This window comes from Candoia aspera, chromosome 2, assembly GCF_035149785.1.
Source record: "Candoia aspera isolate rCanAsp1 chromosome 2, rCanAsp1.hap2, whole genome shotgun sequence".
Lineage (NCBI taxonomy): Eukaryota > Metazoa > Chordata > Lepidosauria > Squamata > Boidae > Candoia > Candoia aspera.
The window spans coordinates 172,184,263-172,197,697 of NC_086154.1; the positions used below are offsets into that span (position 1 = coordinate 172,184,263).

The 13,435-nt window shown below is 34.7% G+C and overlaps 1 protein-coding gene across 1 annotated transcript in view; it reads left to right on the forward strand.

The window, feature by feature from the left end:
• The window catches only part of DNAH6 (dynein axonemal heavy chain 6), a 168,997-nt gene that overhangs the window by 31,542 nt on the left and 124,020 nt on the right, over positions 1-13,435 (forward strand). Inside the window, exons 14-24 of the mRNA XM_063294890.1 lie at positions 166-279; positions 2,583-2,726; positions 4,508-4,720; positions 5,706-5,798; positions 7,379-7,498; positions 8,513-8,693; positions 9,272-9,368; positions 9,853-10,048; positions 10,654-10,818; positions 11,314-11,427; positions 13,256-13,381. Coding sequence (XP_063150960.1) covers positions 166-279; positions 2,583-2,726; positions 4,508-4,720; positions 5,706-5,798; positions 7,379-7,498; positions 8,513-8,693; positions 9,272-9,368; positions 9,853-10,048; positions 10,654-10,818; positions 11,314-11,427; positions 13,256-13,381 — 1,563 coding nt within the window. The remainder of the gene's footprint in view (positions 1-165; positions 280-2,582; positions 2,727-4,507; positions 4,721-5,705; positions 5,799-7,378; positions 7,499-8,512; positions 8,694-9,271; positions 9,369-9,852; positions 10,049-10,653; positions 10,819-11,313; positions 11,428-13,255; positions 13,382-13,435) is intronic.

Consider the following 13,435-nt stretch of genomic DNA (forward strand, 5'->3'; position numbering starts at 1 on the left):
ACAGAAACATCAACTTCATGTACTGATTACTAGAAACTGATTGATCCTTCTGCTTCAGATTTTTCAGTATTATGTATTGTAGATTTTCTTAAAATATGTATCATATTTTGCAATATATGGTCTTCAAATGAATTTATTTCAATTATTTCAATTGTTTCTTAAAAGGTTGAAATAACAAAATTTGATACCTTGGAGGAGGTTTGTGCAGAATTGAAGTTGAAACAACTGTTGTGGGATTCTCTTGCTGAATGGTCAATACTTGAAGAAGATTGGATGGAGGTAAATTATGTATATTGGAATATAAAGTTATCCGTATACAATAAATGTAAGGATTTAACAATTTAGAGAAGTTTGATTTTAAAGGGAGACAGATGTGTTATGGGCCAAATTAAAGCAAAATTTTTCTTTTAATTATTCTTTGGGTTCCTTAGCTTTTAAATTACTTTGATCTGAAAGAGAACAACTAAAAGAAACAGATAAGGCTCTTAATAACTGAAAAACAAAATAGTTTTATTTCTCATATACAGAGATTTCCATACTGATTTTGAATATTTTATTAATAATCCTATACAACTTTCAGGGAAATACAAAACATCAATTTCCTGTTTTTACATAAGTCCACTACATTGAGTGCATAGCTGCTGTTGTTCCTTTCCTTTCCTTTCCTTTCCTTTCCTTTCCTTTCCTTTCCTTTCCTTTCCTTTCCTTTCCTTTCTTTTTTCCTGTTAACCTATCCAGACTAAAATTTATTGGGCAGCAGCTTTTTCCCTCTTCCTCCTCCTCCCTTTCTTTTCTTCCCCCTGCTCCAACCAAGTTTTGTAAGCTCGTTGGAAAACAGAAGACCTGGCTCCATCTGTTCCACCACATTGCTTGGGCCTTCCTAGGAGTAAGGAGCATGCTGTGGAGATAAAAGAGGATGTGATAGCTATAAGCCACAACTGTGCTGATTCCTGCAATTTATGTAGTTCTAAATGTATTTTTCACAGAAGCCAGAGGCCTCTGGGATTGTCAAACAATGACGATTATGGTACCAACAAGAACCATGTTCCAAACCCCAGCTTAGGTCTAGAAAAGGCAACTATCCTTTCTGTTTTTCAGTGCAGTCCTTTGGGCTTCTTAAAAGTCATCCTAAAGCATAATGAAACTTTCAGGAATAGCATAAAATGTGGCAATCAGTGTGGGGCAAACCTAGTGGAAAATTGAGGGAAATCAAGGAATTTTTCTTCCTTACACAAAGAGAAGTACAGTAAAATAATGTAAGGTATCTGCACCTTATCTATTTATGTGACTGTATTTATTTCAAAGTTGTCCATCTGAACAGAAAATTAAATTTACCTGGGAGTACATGGCGGTGGCTGTATTTATTTATTTTCCACATTTCTACCATGCTGCAATATGGCATCTTACACAGAGTGTAAAACCAAATAAAAAATGTGGAGTCCTTGGTGCTCTCTGAGCTTGGTTGTTTGTGCTGCAGATGTTTCATTACCCAACTAGGTAACATCAGTGCAAGTTAAGTGTGGGGTTTGCTTCCTGTTTATATACAGTAGCTTGCCCTGCCAGTGTTGGTGGGGCTATGGTTTCTCCTTGGTAGTTCCTTGATTAGGGTTTTGTTTCCTGCTTCATTGTTTGTCTGGCATTAGTCCCTGCTTATCTGGGTGTAGGCTGCTGGAGAGGTCTTTTTGTTTCCTTCTTAGTTTTTTTTTATTGTCTCTTTTGAATGGTGTGTAAATGTGGTTTATCTCTATCTGTATATTGATGGCTCCCCAAAATGTGGCATCAGTAGTAGATTTTTCTATGCAGTCAAATTGGTTGGAGTAAGTGGTTCTGCAGATATTCAAGTGCCAAGTCATAAAGGGCTTTATAGATTAAAACCGGCACTTTAAATTGCATCTGGAAACCAAATAGCAACTAATGCAGGGTCTGCAAAACCAGCATTACATACTCTTAATAACAGTAGCCAGAAAGTATGTGCGGTGCTGCATTTTGAACCAGCTGTATTATCTGAGTAGTTTTAAGGGCAGCCCCAAATAGACCATGTTACAGTAGTCTAATCATTTTGTTTTATATGGCCACCCAACTTGCAAAGGGACTCTGAATGGCTTACAATTGTATTTAAACATGAAAACAAAAGAACTAAAAACATAGCACAGCAAACATCTGGGACCAAAGTACCAAATAATAAAATAACAAAAGAAAAGAAAACAGAATACCCAAGGCCAACCTCTGTATAGTTCATTAAAAAAAAAATCTCTCATTCTGAATGGTTCATCTCATGCTCAAGGTCCAGAAAGGACCAAGTTTTCTTTGAACCTTGGGGGGAAATGTTGTTCCACAAGGTAAACTTGTTTCAAAATAGGAATACATAGGATTTATATGGTCTTAATTTAATATTCAGATTTACTTTTGAGTAAGCATGCATAAGATCCTACTGACTTCACTAAAGCTAGTATTTTTTTCTCCTTATATCTGTATTAGATTTGGTTTTTGTAGTTTATTTTACAGTAAATTTCTTATAACATATTCATTCAACAAGGAAGTTTCCTAACTAATAACTTTTTTTATTTGCATATTTTCCATAGTGTAAATTTGATAGCTTGGATCCAGAACTATTGAACGGTCAAGTTTCCAAATATGCTAAATTTGTAAATCAGTTGGAAAAAGGCTTGCCACCTAATAATGTTGTCCCAAAACTCAAGGAGAAGGTGGAGAAAATGAAAGAAAAGGTACAAATGGCTATCCAAAAGCGTAACATCAAGAAACACTTTCAAATGAAAAAAATATATATACCTGTGATGATTAGGAAAGTTTCTAAGAGCAAATAGAAATTATACAGAAATATTCATCAAGTCAGAGTCACATTTACAACATTACATTCAGAGTAAAAGAGAGTAGAAGTAGATGAATAAGGAGCTTTCAAAGAAAATAGTAGAGCAAGGTCAAATTGATATGTGAATAAATCAAGAAATGAATAAAAAGATGTGAGAATTAATAAATAATGCATAAACCTTGGCTTAAACTGCAGACCATAGTTCTGTTTTAGGTCAGATTGATAGCCAGTTTGGTCTAGTTGTTAAGGTGCCGGGCTAGAAGCCAGGCGGCTATGAGTTCTAGTCCCGCCTTAGGCCTGAAAGCCAGATGGGTGACCTTGGGCCAGTCACTTTCTCTCAGCCCAACTCACCTCAGAGGGTTGTTGTTGTGGGGAAAATAGGAGGAGGAAGGAGTATTAGGTATGTTTGCCGCCTTGAGTTATTTATAAAAATAATAAAGGCAGGATAAAATAAAATAAAAAAACAGCTAGTTAACAGAGTTCTATTTTGCCATGGTAAAGTTGCTACCAGGATGTGATCTAAAGTTTATTCAGATATCTAGCTCTAAAGTTTTTGTTCTCCACTGACTACATACCTTAAAGATCTGCAAAGCGGTGAGCCATTTTAGTCTACTGCAGCAATACAAAACAAAACATCTTTTGGTACATTCAAGACTAAAATGTATTTCATACTAGCTTCATAGTTCCCACCTTTCTTCATTGGATAGAGCGTGGACCCAAAAGAGACTTCTTTATGAACTTACAATTGTTTTGGAAGGGAGACCAAAAGGGGGAAAGTGGGAAAAGGCAGAAGAAATTCATCACATTCTGCCAGCAATATTCTGCCATCTGAAAGCTCAGCACCTTCTGTAATTCTCATGAAAGATGTATTGTCTAGGAGAGGCAGTTCTGGCCATGCCACTCCATTTTCAAGCCTGTGCTTAGCTTCAGAATTTAATTTCTGAAACCAGGGTGTTACAGCTTTTGCAATTAATTTCTTATATTGCCCCACTCCACAGTGGTACATTAACTTAATGTTCATGGAGCTGCCACATCTTACTGTTTGCTAATATATCATTTAGAACTGTTTTTCCTTCTCTTCTCCCAACACTGCTCATAAGAGCTTTCATATGCAGGTTTAGCACCATGCCAGTATACTTGCAGCCATTCAGAAGAATTTCAGTATGCAATTTATTGCTATCTTGGTCATGTAACTGCATGTTGCGGGCTTTTCTATGCATTTTGTACAAGCAGTCTTCCCTCGCCACTATCCTACATAAAACAGCCTCTCCAGGGAGATTTTGTTTTTAAAGCAGCTGCTAGATAAATGTGGACAAATAATGGCAAATACATGGATTGTGGAAGAGATGGGGGTGGGGGGAATAAGTAAGTAGCATTATTTTATTTTCTATTTGAGGAGTGGGATTAAGGAATTTTTGTTTGCTGTTTGACCCATGGAGGCTCGGATGCACTGAAAGTGGGACTTGTGGACCAGCATAAAGGACACTTATATATTGGCCAAGTTAGAAGAAACTAGGATAAATAGTGTTTAGCATGATTAGCAGACTATTTCTGTTAGTATAGAAACTCAAAAATACAGCCTGTAATCGTATTGATATGAATGTTGGTATAGAAGAAAAAGGTAGAGCAGTCCAGACCAAATCTGATTATATTTAAATGTGTATTCAATTCTTTCAGCTTCCAGTTATCACAGATCTTAGAAATCCATTTTTGAAACCCAGACACTGGGCAATTCTGGAACAAATAGTTGGTGCACAGTTAATAGACGTGGAAAATCCATTAACCTTGGAGCGACTTACTCAGATCAATGCTTTTGAATATACTCAGGAGATTCAGGATGTTTCTGGACAAGCTTCAGGAGAAGCTTCTTTGGAGATTATTCTCAAAAAGGTACTTTTTAATAAAATATAAAATAATCTTGGACTGATATAGAAGAAATAAATTGTATTGACTGGCTATGCTGATGCTTTGATAACACATTTACTGAACTCACTTGGAGTTTAGCAATCTCTAATAAGACACTGAGAGCCAATTTGGTGTAGTGGTTAAGGCATCAGCCTAGAAATCAGGAGACTGTGAGTTCTAGTCCTGCCTTAGGCCCAAAGCCAGCTGGGTGACCATGGGCCAGTCACTTTTTCTCAGCCCTAAGAAGAAGGCAATGGCAAACCATTTCTAAAAAAACCTTGCCAAGAAAATTGCAGGGACTTATCCAGGCAATCTCTGAGAATCAGACATGATTGAACCGTTGAAAAAAAAAGTAGGATATAGGGTAGAGAACCTAAGAATTCAGACATTCTTCCAAGTAATTGTTGACTAGTTCATTGCATGAATAAGGGTAGCCACTACATTTTGATGGGTATGGGTGGGATAAACTATCAGTAAAAAAGCTTAATGTGTAAGGGGATCAGAAGAATAATAGGAGAAATTGCTGTCAAGATGCCAATATAGGTATCAGAGGTTTTATGATAAACTGTTACCCTCTGGATTTTTCTAAATACTGATTTATCAAGTATTTTTGTTTCCTTCTTTTGCTTCTTACAGGCAAAACTGAAAATGATTTTCGGCTCTTGTTCCCTCTCCCCCCTCCCCCTTGTGTATGTTTATTCATTTAACAGCTAACTTCATGTATGACGATCCATTTTACCAAAAAACAAGTCAGTTGGTGATGAAGACAGCTCTGGTTGCTCTTTATTGCTTTTAGCAGATTCACTAATAACCCCAGACAGCTCTGTATAAATTGTGTAAACAAACCATAGATGGAGTAATTCATGTTTGTTAGCTGTCCATGCTGTTCATTCACCGATAAGCTTATTTGGTATGAATGCAGCTAGTTGGTCAAAACTATATTCAGGATTGCATTACATTTTTCTTCCAGGTGGAAGATGCCTGGAAAACAACAGAATTCACTGTAATTCCTCATCGTGATTCAAAAGATGTTTTCATCCTTGGTGGCACAGATGACATTCAGGTTAGAAACTGCTTTAAAAGCTAACTTAAACAAAGAGAAACCATCTCTGTTTATCCTGTCCAGATTGAGAAATTTGGCAACAACTTGCAGGGTATTCAATCCAGACAGCAGGCTACCATGTCTTCCCACTAGACAATTCCCTTGCTGCTGTGTCCTGCCACTCCCACCTTTCTGTTCTAGGAAAACAATCACCAATTACTTTCCTTCTGCAGGTTGGCCTTCTTGGGCACACAAATACATACACAGAATTGAATTCATATATATGTATAGCATCATAATGCACATGCACGAGTGATATCAACCAGCTTTAAAATAAAAATTCCTTTTTATTGCCCTGTTGGTCTCTAATATCTTCTAGAAGTACCTTTACCGTTGGCATTTTATTGGCCAAGCATACCAAGCCTCAGTGAGAAAACGGTATAATTCTTCTGGTATTTGCAAGTAGTTGACTGCCACAAAGTGAATTTGTGTTATTCAACTTACTATTCAGATAATATCTACTATTACCTTATTACTACAGTAAATCTATGGTTATTTAAAATCTTAGACATTTTTATGCTGGTTTAAGGGGTATTAAATAATATATTAAATATTTCTACCCTGTAAATATTAACTTTCTGTTAATTGATAATGCACTCCTATATATGTTTACACAGTATTAAGTCCCACTGGACAATAGGTAAATATAGATTTGCGAACTAAATTACAAGTAAATATGTTTATTTGCTTAATGAATGTTTAAAAGCACTTATATTGAATTAAATGGTTGATAAATAAAAGGGTCTAATGGCTATTAGCTGAAAATTTTCATTAGAATAATTAGAAAAAAGGATTGCAGGGATACATATGTTGTGTAAGCAGATTGCTGCTTATGAATGGAACTTACACTTGCTCACTTGTGCCTCCCTCCTCTTTTCCCAAATCTAGGCCATCAATTTTTTTGTACGATTCCTAACTGTCTGAAACATATCTAGATGGTGGACAAGGATGTAGGAGAAATCAATTTTAAAAGCCATTTTTATTCAGATGATGTGAAAACAGTAATAGATACAGCCCATCAATATCAATTAAAAGTTTGTGCCAGTGTATTTGAAAATCAATCTATCATTTCTTGGGATAATGATCTATCACATTGTTTCTTAAAGAGTGGGTCTAGGATCCCTGGGGGTCCCCCAAGACCCTCTCAGGTGTTCGCAAAATGACAATTATTTGCCAGATATTGAAAGTATTTGCAAAAATTTAAAACAATATCACTCTTCTCATTATTATTTTTTATTTGTTTAAAAATATAGGGTTTTTTCATGAAAAATATTTTATTTATGTTAATATCCAATGGGTTTATATTGTTTTTACATGATTCAATAAATAAATATTCTACAAATGCATCAATTTTACTTTTTAATACAGTAAATATCAATAAATATAACCCATACAAACAAAAGTTCTTTTGGAGTCCTCCATAATTTTTAAAAGTGGGAAGGGGTCCTGAAAGAAAAAACATTTAAGAAACACTGGTCTATCATGTATCATTGGAAATTCAATCAACAGAATTCAGGATGTTGTTTTACTTTTTCTTCAAGGTCATTCTAGATGACAGTACTATTAATGTAGCAACAATTGCCTCTTCACGATACGTAGGCCCTCTCAAGCCACGAGTTGATGAATGGCAGAAACAGCTCTCTTTATTCAGTCAGACATTGGTAGGTACCACATTATCAAATAACTTCTAATTTTTGAGGTTTGTCTTAAAAGAAAGAAATATTCTTGACAATATTACTTAAGATGTGCCTACTATATTTTTGGCACAGCTCACTGGGCAACATGTAGCTAATCTTGGCTGATGTCAAAAAAGCTAAGTGGGGTCAGACCAATTAGTAATTGAATGGGAGGTCTTCAACAAAGTGAAGGGCTGTAACCTCACTTATATATTAGAAGAAGGCAATGGCAAAGCGTTTCTGGATTGTTGCTAAAAAACCTGCATGGTTTTGCCCATATAATCACCAGGAATCAAGCTTAGCTTGAGGCTTACTTTACTTTACTGTACAAGAATATCCTTTGGAATGTTAATATTTAAGAGCTAGCATGGGTAGTGATTAACGTATTCAACTAGATCCAAAGAGACCTGGGTTCAAGTCCTCCCTTACCTATGGTATAACACTGGACACTGTCTCTCAGCCCAGTCTATCTCATAGGGCTGTTGTTAATGGGAAAAAAATGGAGGAGGAAATGCTAAGTGTACTGTCTTGCACTCCTAAAAGATCTAACAAATAAATGAAATTAATTTATCAATTAAATTACATTGATTCTTCTTTATTAATGGCTTGAAAAGGTGTAAATAAAGTATTGGCAGTATTTTCAGTGAATACTAAATAATTTAGATGTAAAAAAAAGATTATGAAAGGGTATTTCTCTAGTATTTCAACTGAGATAGATTAGTGGCAGTTTTGCTTGAGAACTAGTGTCCATACTAATACATTTATGGAGTGAAAGCACCCCACTTATTTTATTTTTATTTATTTATTTATTTATTTATTATTCCAATTTTGCTATTGCCCGTCTCCCCCAAATTTATTTATTTATTTATTTATTAATTATACTGATGAAGTGTGCCCTGTGTAATTTTTGTTGCATACAAACACAAACAAGCATTCATTTGCAGAGACTGTGAATAACATTTTTTTCAAACCTTTACACCTACTTTTCTTGTTTTCTAGGAGGAATGGCTGACATGTCAGAGAAACTGGCTTTACTTAGAAAGCATTTTCAGTGCTCCTGATATTCAACGACAGTTGCCTGCAGAAGCCAAAATGTTCTTGCAAGTAGATAAGTCTTGGAAGGAAGTTATGAGAAAAGTGAATCGACTGCCTAATGCCCTCCGAGCCGCTACTCAGCCTGGTAATAATACAGCATATCTAAAACGTGTTTGCATTAAACCACGCATCACTTCCATTCAAAGGCAGCAACACATCCTGTTTCCTACATCTACTCATAAAAAATACTGCATGGCAACACCAGAAATCTGTCAAATAATGTAGTCTGTCACACAACTTCTTAAATTCTCCATGCATATTCTGATTTCATTTTGATTGATAAGTGTATATTCCTTTATAAATCTTTGCCCATCTTTAATGTCCTTTTGCCATTCTTTCCCTTTTTCTCTAGAATATTTTTTTCAGGATTTCTGACTAATTCTTCTTAACAACACCAGCACTACATTCAGTAAATATTCAGTAAATAAAAGCATTCCATGCAGGTCAGAGTCACCCCAAGTGAGCAGGATCCACAAGTTGCCCATATCACATGTTTGAGAATTGTTAATAATTATTCTGCTTTTGCCTAATATATTTCAAAGGATTGCATCTCATATGATACCATGGTTTGAAATACAGTGCATATGGTAAGATTTATCTTCAAACAGTAGCCTTTACCTGTTTTCATTTTGCAAATTTATCCATTATCTTTCTCTGACGCAGGCCTTTTAGAGACCTTTCAGAATAATAATGCTCTTCTTGATCAGATTCAGAAATGCCTGGAGGCCTATTTGGAATCCAAGAGAGTTATTTTCCCAAGGTTAGTTAAGAATCAGTAAGAAGATAATTAAGTCATCTGTGCTGTGGCTTTATACATTATTAGCCAGGAACACAATCCTTGCAAAGTTTATGTATATTGGATCCCATTGATTTAAATGAAAGAGTTAATTTGCTTCCATTGAAACTAATTAGGACTTAATTAGTTCAGTATGACTGGATTACAGTTGATGTTTTTCTTATTTATTTAAAATGGAAACAATGAATTTAATTATGTGCTTAATCCCATTATGTACATTTAAATAAAAGTATATACCATTGAAATAAGCTATGTTTACGTAAGTTAAAATCAGGAGTGCTGCCTACAATTATCCACCCAGTTCTTTATTTTTATTTATTAGATTTGTTAAGGCCGCCCGACTTCAGAAAGACTAATAAGTAAAATTATAAAATATATTTTGCAAAATATTAATTATGATTGATTTGTGTTTAAATTTGCATTTTTACAACTTTTAATATTATCTCAGATTCTACTTTCTATCAAATGATGAGCTCTTGGAAATTTTGGCCCAGACTCGCAATCCTCAAGCAGTTCAGCCTCATTTAAGGAAGTGTTTTGATTCTATTTCTAAACTGGAGTTTGCCTACATGGCTCCAGCTGAGGGAGAAGAAAAAGTTCTCACCAATGATATTCTAGCAATGCTGTCACCTGAAGGTGAAAGGGTAAGCACTTTTTTTTAATTCGAGGGAAATGGCTATGATAACAGATGAGATAATTCAGTGAAAAGATATATTGCAGGAGCCCTGTAAGGGACAGATGGGTAGAAGACTATATTTCCCCTTATGTATATAAAGTCATTGAATATTTTTGTCAAATTTGTGTCCCTAAGGTATCTAATGTTTTAGTTTTTCCTGTAGGAAAAAATTGTAACCCTTCACTTATATCAGTGAAAGTAAATGATTCCTGATTCCATCTTTTGAAAACAGACTGTTTTTTTTCTGGTAGAGCCCACATGCTGGATTCACTTTCTTGGTGACAATAGAGTGTGACTGTGTTAGAGCAAAGGGAACAATAGGCACCTGAACATCGTTTACTCGGTTATTTTAAATAGTCATAATTCAGATGGAGAATATTTAAAAAGAAACCATTTGTATACAAGGAACATTTAGCAGTGATTTTTCCGTTTTCTGTGCTGCGTAAATCATGACATGTCATTAATCATTAATAATTTTGTAGTAAACTATACTTTGGGGAAAAAAATGGTATGAATCCTGGAAAAAAGCCATAGAAGTTCCCCTCACAGTGAATAGAAGGTTTGCCTTTTTAGGTTGGCTTGGGAAAAGGACTTAAAGCCAGAGGAAATGTTGAAGACTGGCTTGGTAAAGTTGAAGAAGCAATGTTCACTTCCCTTAGACGACTGAGCAAAGCTGCCATTGCAGATTATCAAACCAGAGAAAGAGCCAAGTGGGTTATTGCTGGGCATCCTTCTCAGGTAAACCGTAACTCCTGTGTTATGACCTGTGGTTACAACAGTAAACTTTACTTACTTACTTACTTACTTACACTCTTTTATGGCTTAGAGTTCACAAGTACCTTATTGCTTTATCTCAGAAATTCAGTATACTCTTTCTTGCAAATGAAATCAAACTGGGAATGCGCTTGAAATCAAGCACATTCCCAATTTTAGGACTGAAACTTATCAAATAGGTGTTCTCTATTCATAGGCTGCTGCTTAATAGATGTAGCTGCTTATATTGAACCCAGTTCAGAAACATTCAGACTGGTGGTAAAGATCGGTGGCATTATACTTCCATATAAACTTATTGAGATTATTGAAAGCTGAACAAGATGGTTACGAAAGTTCAGGTGTTTTGTGCTCTAGAAATACTCAGTAGTGTTTACATGATAAAGTCAGAACACTGAAAATAGATACCATCTCCAGCACAAGATACTTCTGTCTGAATTCTGTTTTGTTTTCTTTATACAGGTTGTACTGACCATTTCTCAGCTCATGTGGTGCCGTGATCTAACTCAGTGTTTAGAAGGAGAAGATCATGATCATTTAGAAGCTTTGGAAGCTTTTGAAAATGAGAATTTTGATGTCAGTATTCAGATCTTTTTTTTTTTTTTTATCATACTGGTGACACAGGTTTTCTATGCCATATTTGATGTGATTTTTAAAATCAAAATAGAGTGCCCCATGCTTTTTATACAAAGCATGGGGCACTCTAGTCTGAAATACCTAATAAAAAGACATTTCACATATTTGAGAAGATGGCTGTTTTATTTGGATGATACATTATTTCTAATAGTTATTGCTCTCTCTTATACTTGTTTAGTGCAGTGTTACACAATATGGCACAAACTGGTGTTTCCATTCTGACAGCATTATTGGAAGATAATATATGCTTAAGGTGTCAGATTAAGCTGTGAGCTCTTCAGCTCCTATCAGATTCTACTATTCCTGCCAGTGCCAATGTTGCAAGAATATTTAAAGAAAAATACTGTGAACATCTGAAATAAGTATAGGTCTGGACTAGAATGAATTTAATAAATAAGGAAGTTTATTATATTTCTTTCCATGTAAAAAATATGCTTAGCACAAAAAGGTTTGGAAAATTGAGATGTGCTTCTGATTACAGAATAAAATAATAAAACCATAATACTTAGGCAGCTGCAATATTTCAATAAATGTATTTTTTTAATTTCAAAACTATTCCCCACCATAAAGTAGCTTGTGACTTATAGATATATTGACTTCTTTAAAATTATAGCCTCTTTCAGCTGGGATTGTGCAGAATTTTCATCTATTTTAGTTTTCTTGGGTTTAAAATTAACATTCCCCTAAATGGCTTCATTTAGTTATTCCCTGTCTTCCTTCTCCCTATCCCATTAAGGTTTCCTTTTTATTCCCAACAAAATATTCACATAATGATGTGATTTAAGCAGTTTGATATATATCTACTTACATTGATTAATCAGCATGTGCACATGTGCACACACAGAATATCCAAAATAAAATTCTTTTACTAATAATGCTCAATCAAAAATAATGATAGTGTTTATATTTATATTGAGTACTTCAGCAGGTTCTAACACAGAATTGCACCACTTACGTTGTCCTTTCCAGGCACTGATCTATTAAAAAAAGTGCACAGAACATTCCTGGAAAGACTGAGGAACAATATCTGCAAAGGGATACATTGATTTCTGAATGCAAATTTCTGTAAAAAAAAAATCAACTGAACATTAGTTACAATAAAAGTTCTTTGTTGCTTATTTGTAGCAATTAATATAAATATCTTTTGAAGTTGTCATTTTGGATATCAACACTATCTGGATGATAATGGCAATAAAGTGATAAATTGAACATGAAAAGTTCTCTTAAGTAATTTATAATAATTAAGTGTCATATTCAAATTTGCCTGCAGATTGGAATCACTTGTCTATTGTCTAATATGTTTTTTAACTTTACAACATTCCTTTCTCTGGTGAAACCATGCCAGGTACTGTAGGGTTTTTTAAAATTGTTTTCCAGGTGATTAAAGATCATCCTGGCACATGAAAAAATAAACTAAGTTTATGGGGAAAATAATAAATTAGACCAAAAATTGAAGACATAGCCCATACATGTCACATTAGAGAAAATTTCCTATGACTTGATATTACCATCAGTCAGTCATCAGAATGACATCAGTGGTTCTTGAATGGGTGACCATTATATCCTGTTTCACAGAGATCCATGAAAAAATATCAAATATGGGAATAATCTTCATTGTTGATGAAAATATTTAAGGAATTTCCTATCACCTCTTTTGATTCAATACCATTTTCTTCAATTTAAGCTATTCCTATCCTTTCAGTGGAAGGTATTATGTTGAGTAAATACTTTTAAATATCAGAATATTTTGTTTGCTTTCATTTCACAGAGACTAAATGCATTGGCTTCACTAGTCCGCGGCAGCCTTCCCAAACTTCATAGAAATATCATAACTGCGCTCATTACCATTGATGTACATGCAAGAGATATTGTTACAGAACTTGTAGGACAAAAGGTACATTAGTTTTGTTTAAATAATATGTGTAGATTTACCATTTTTTAAAAAATC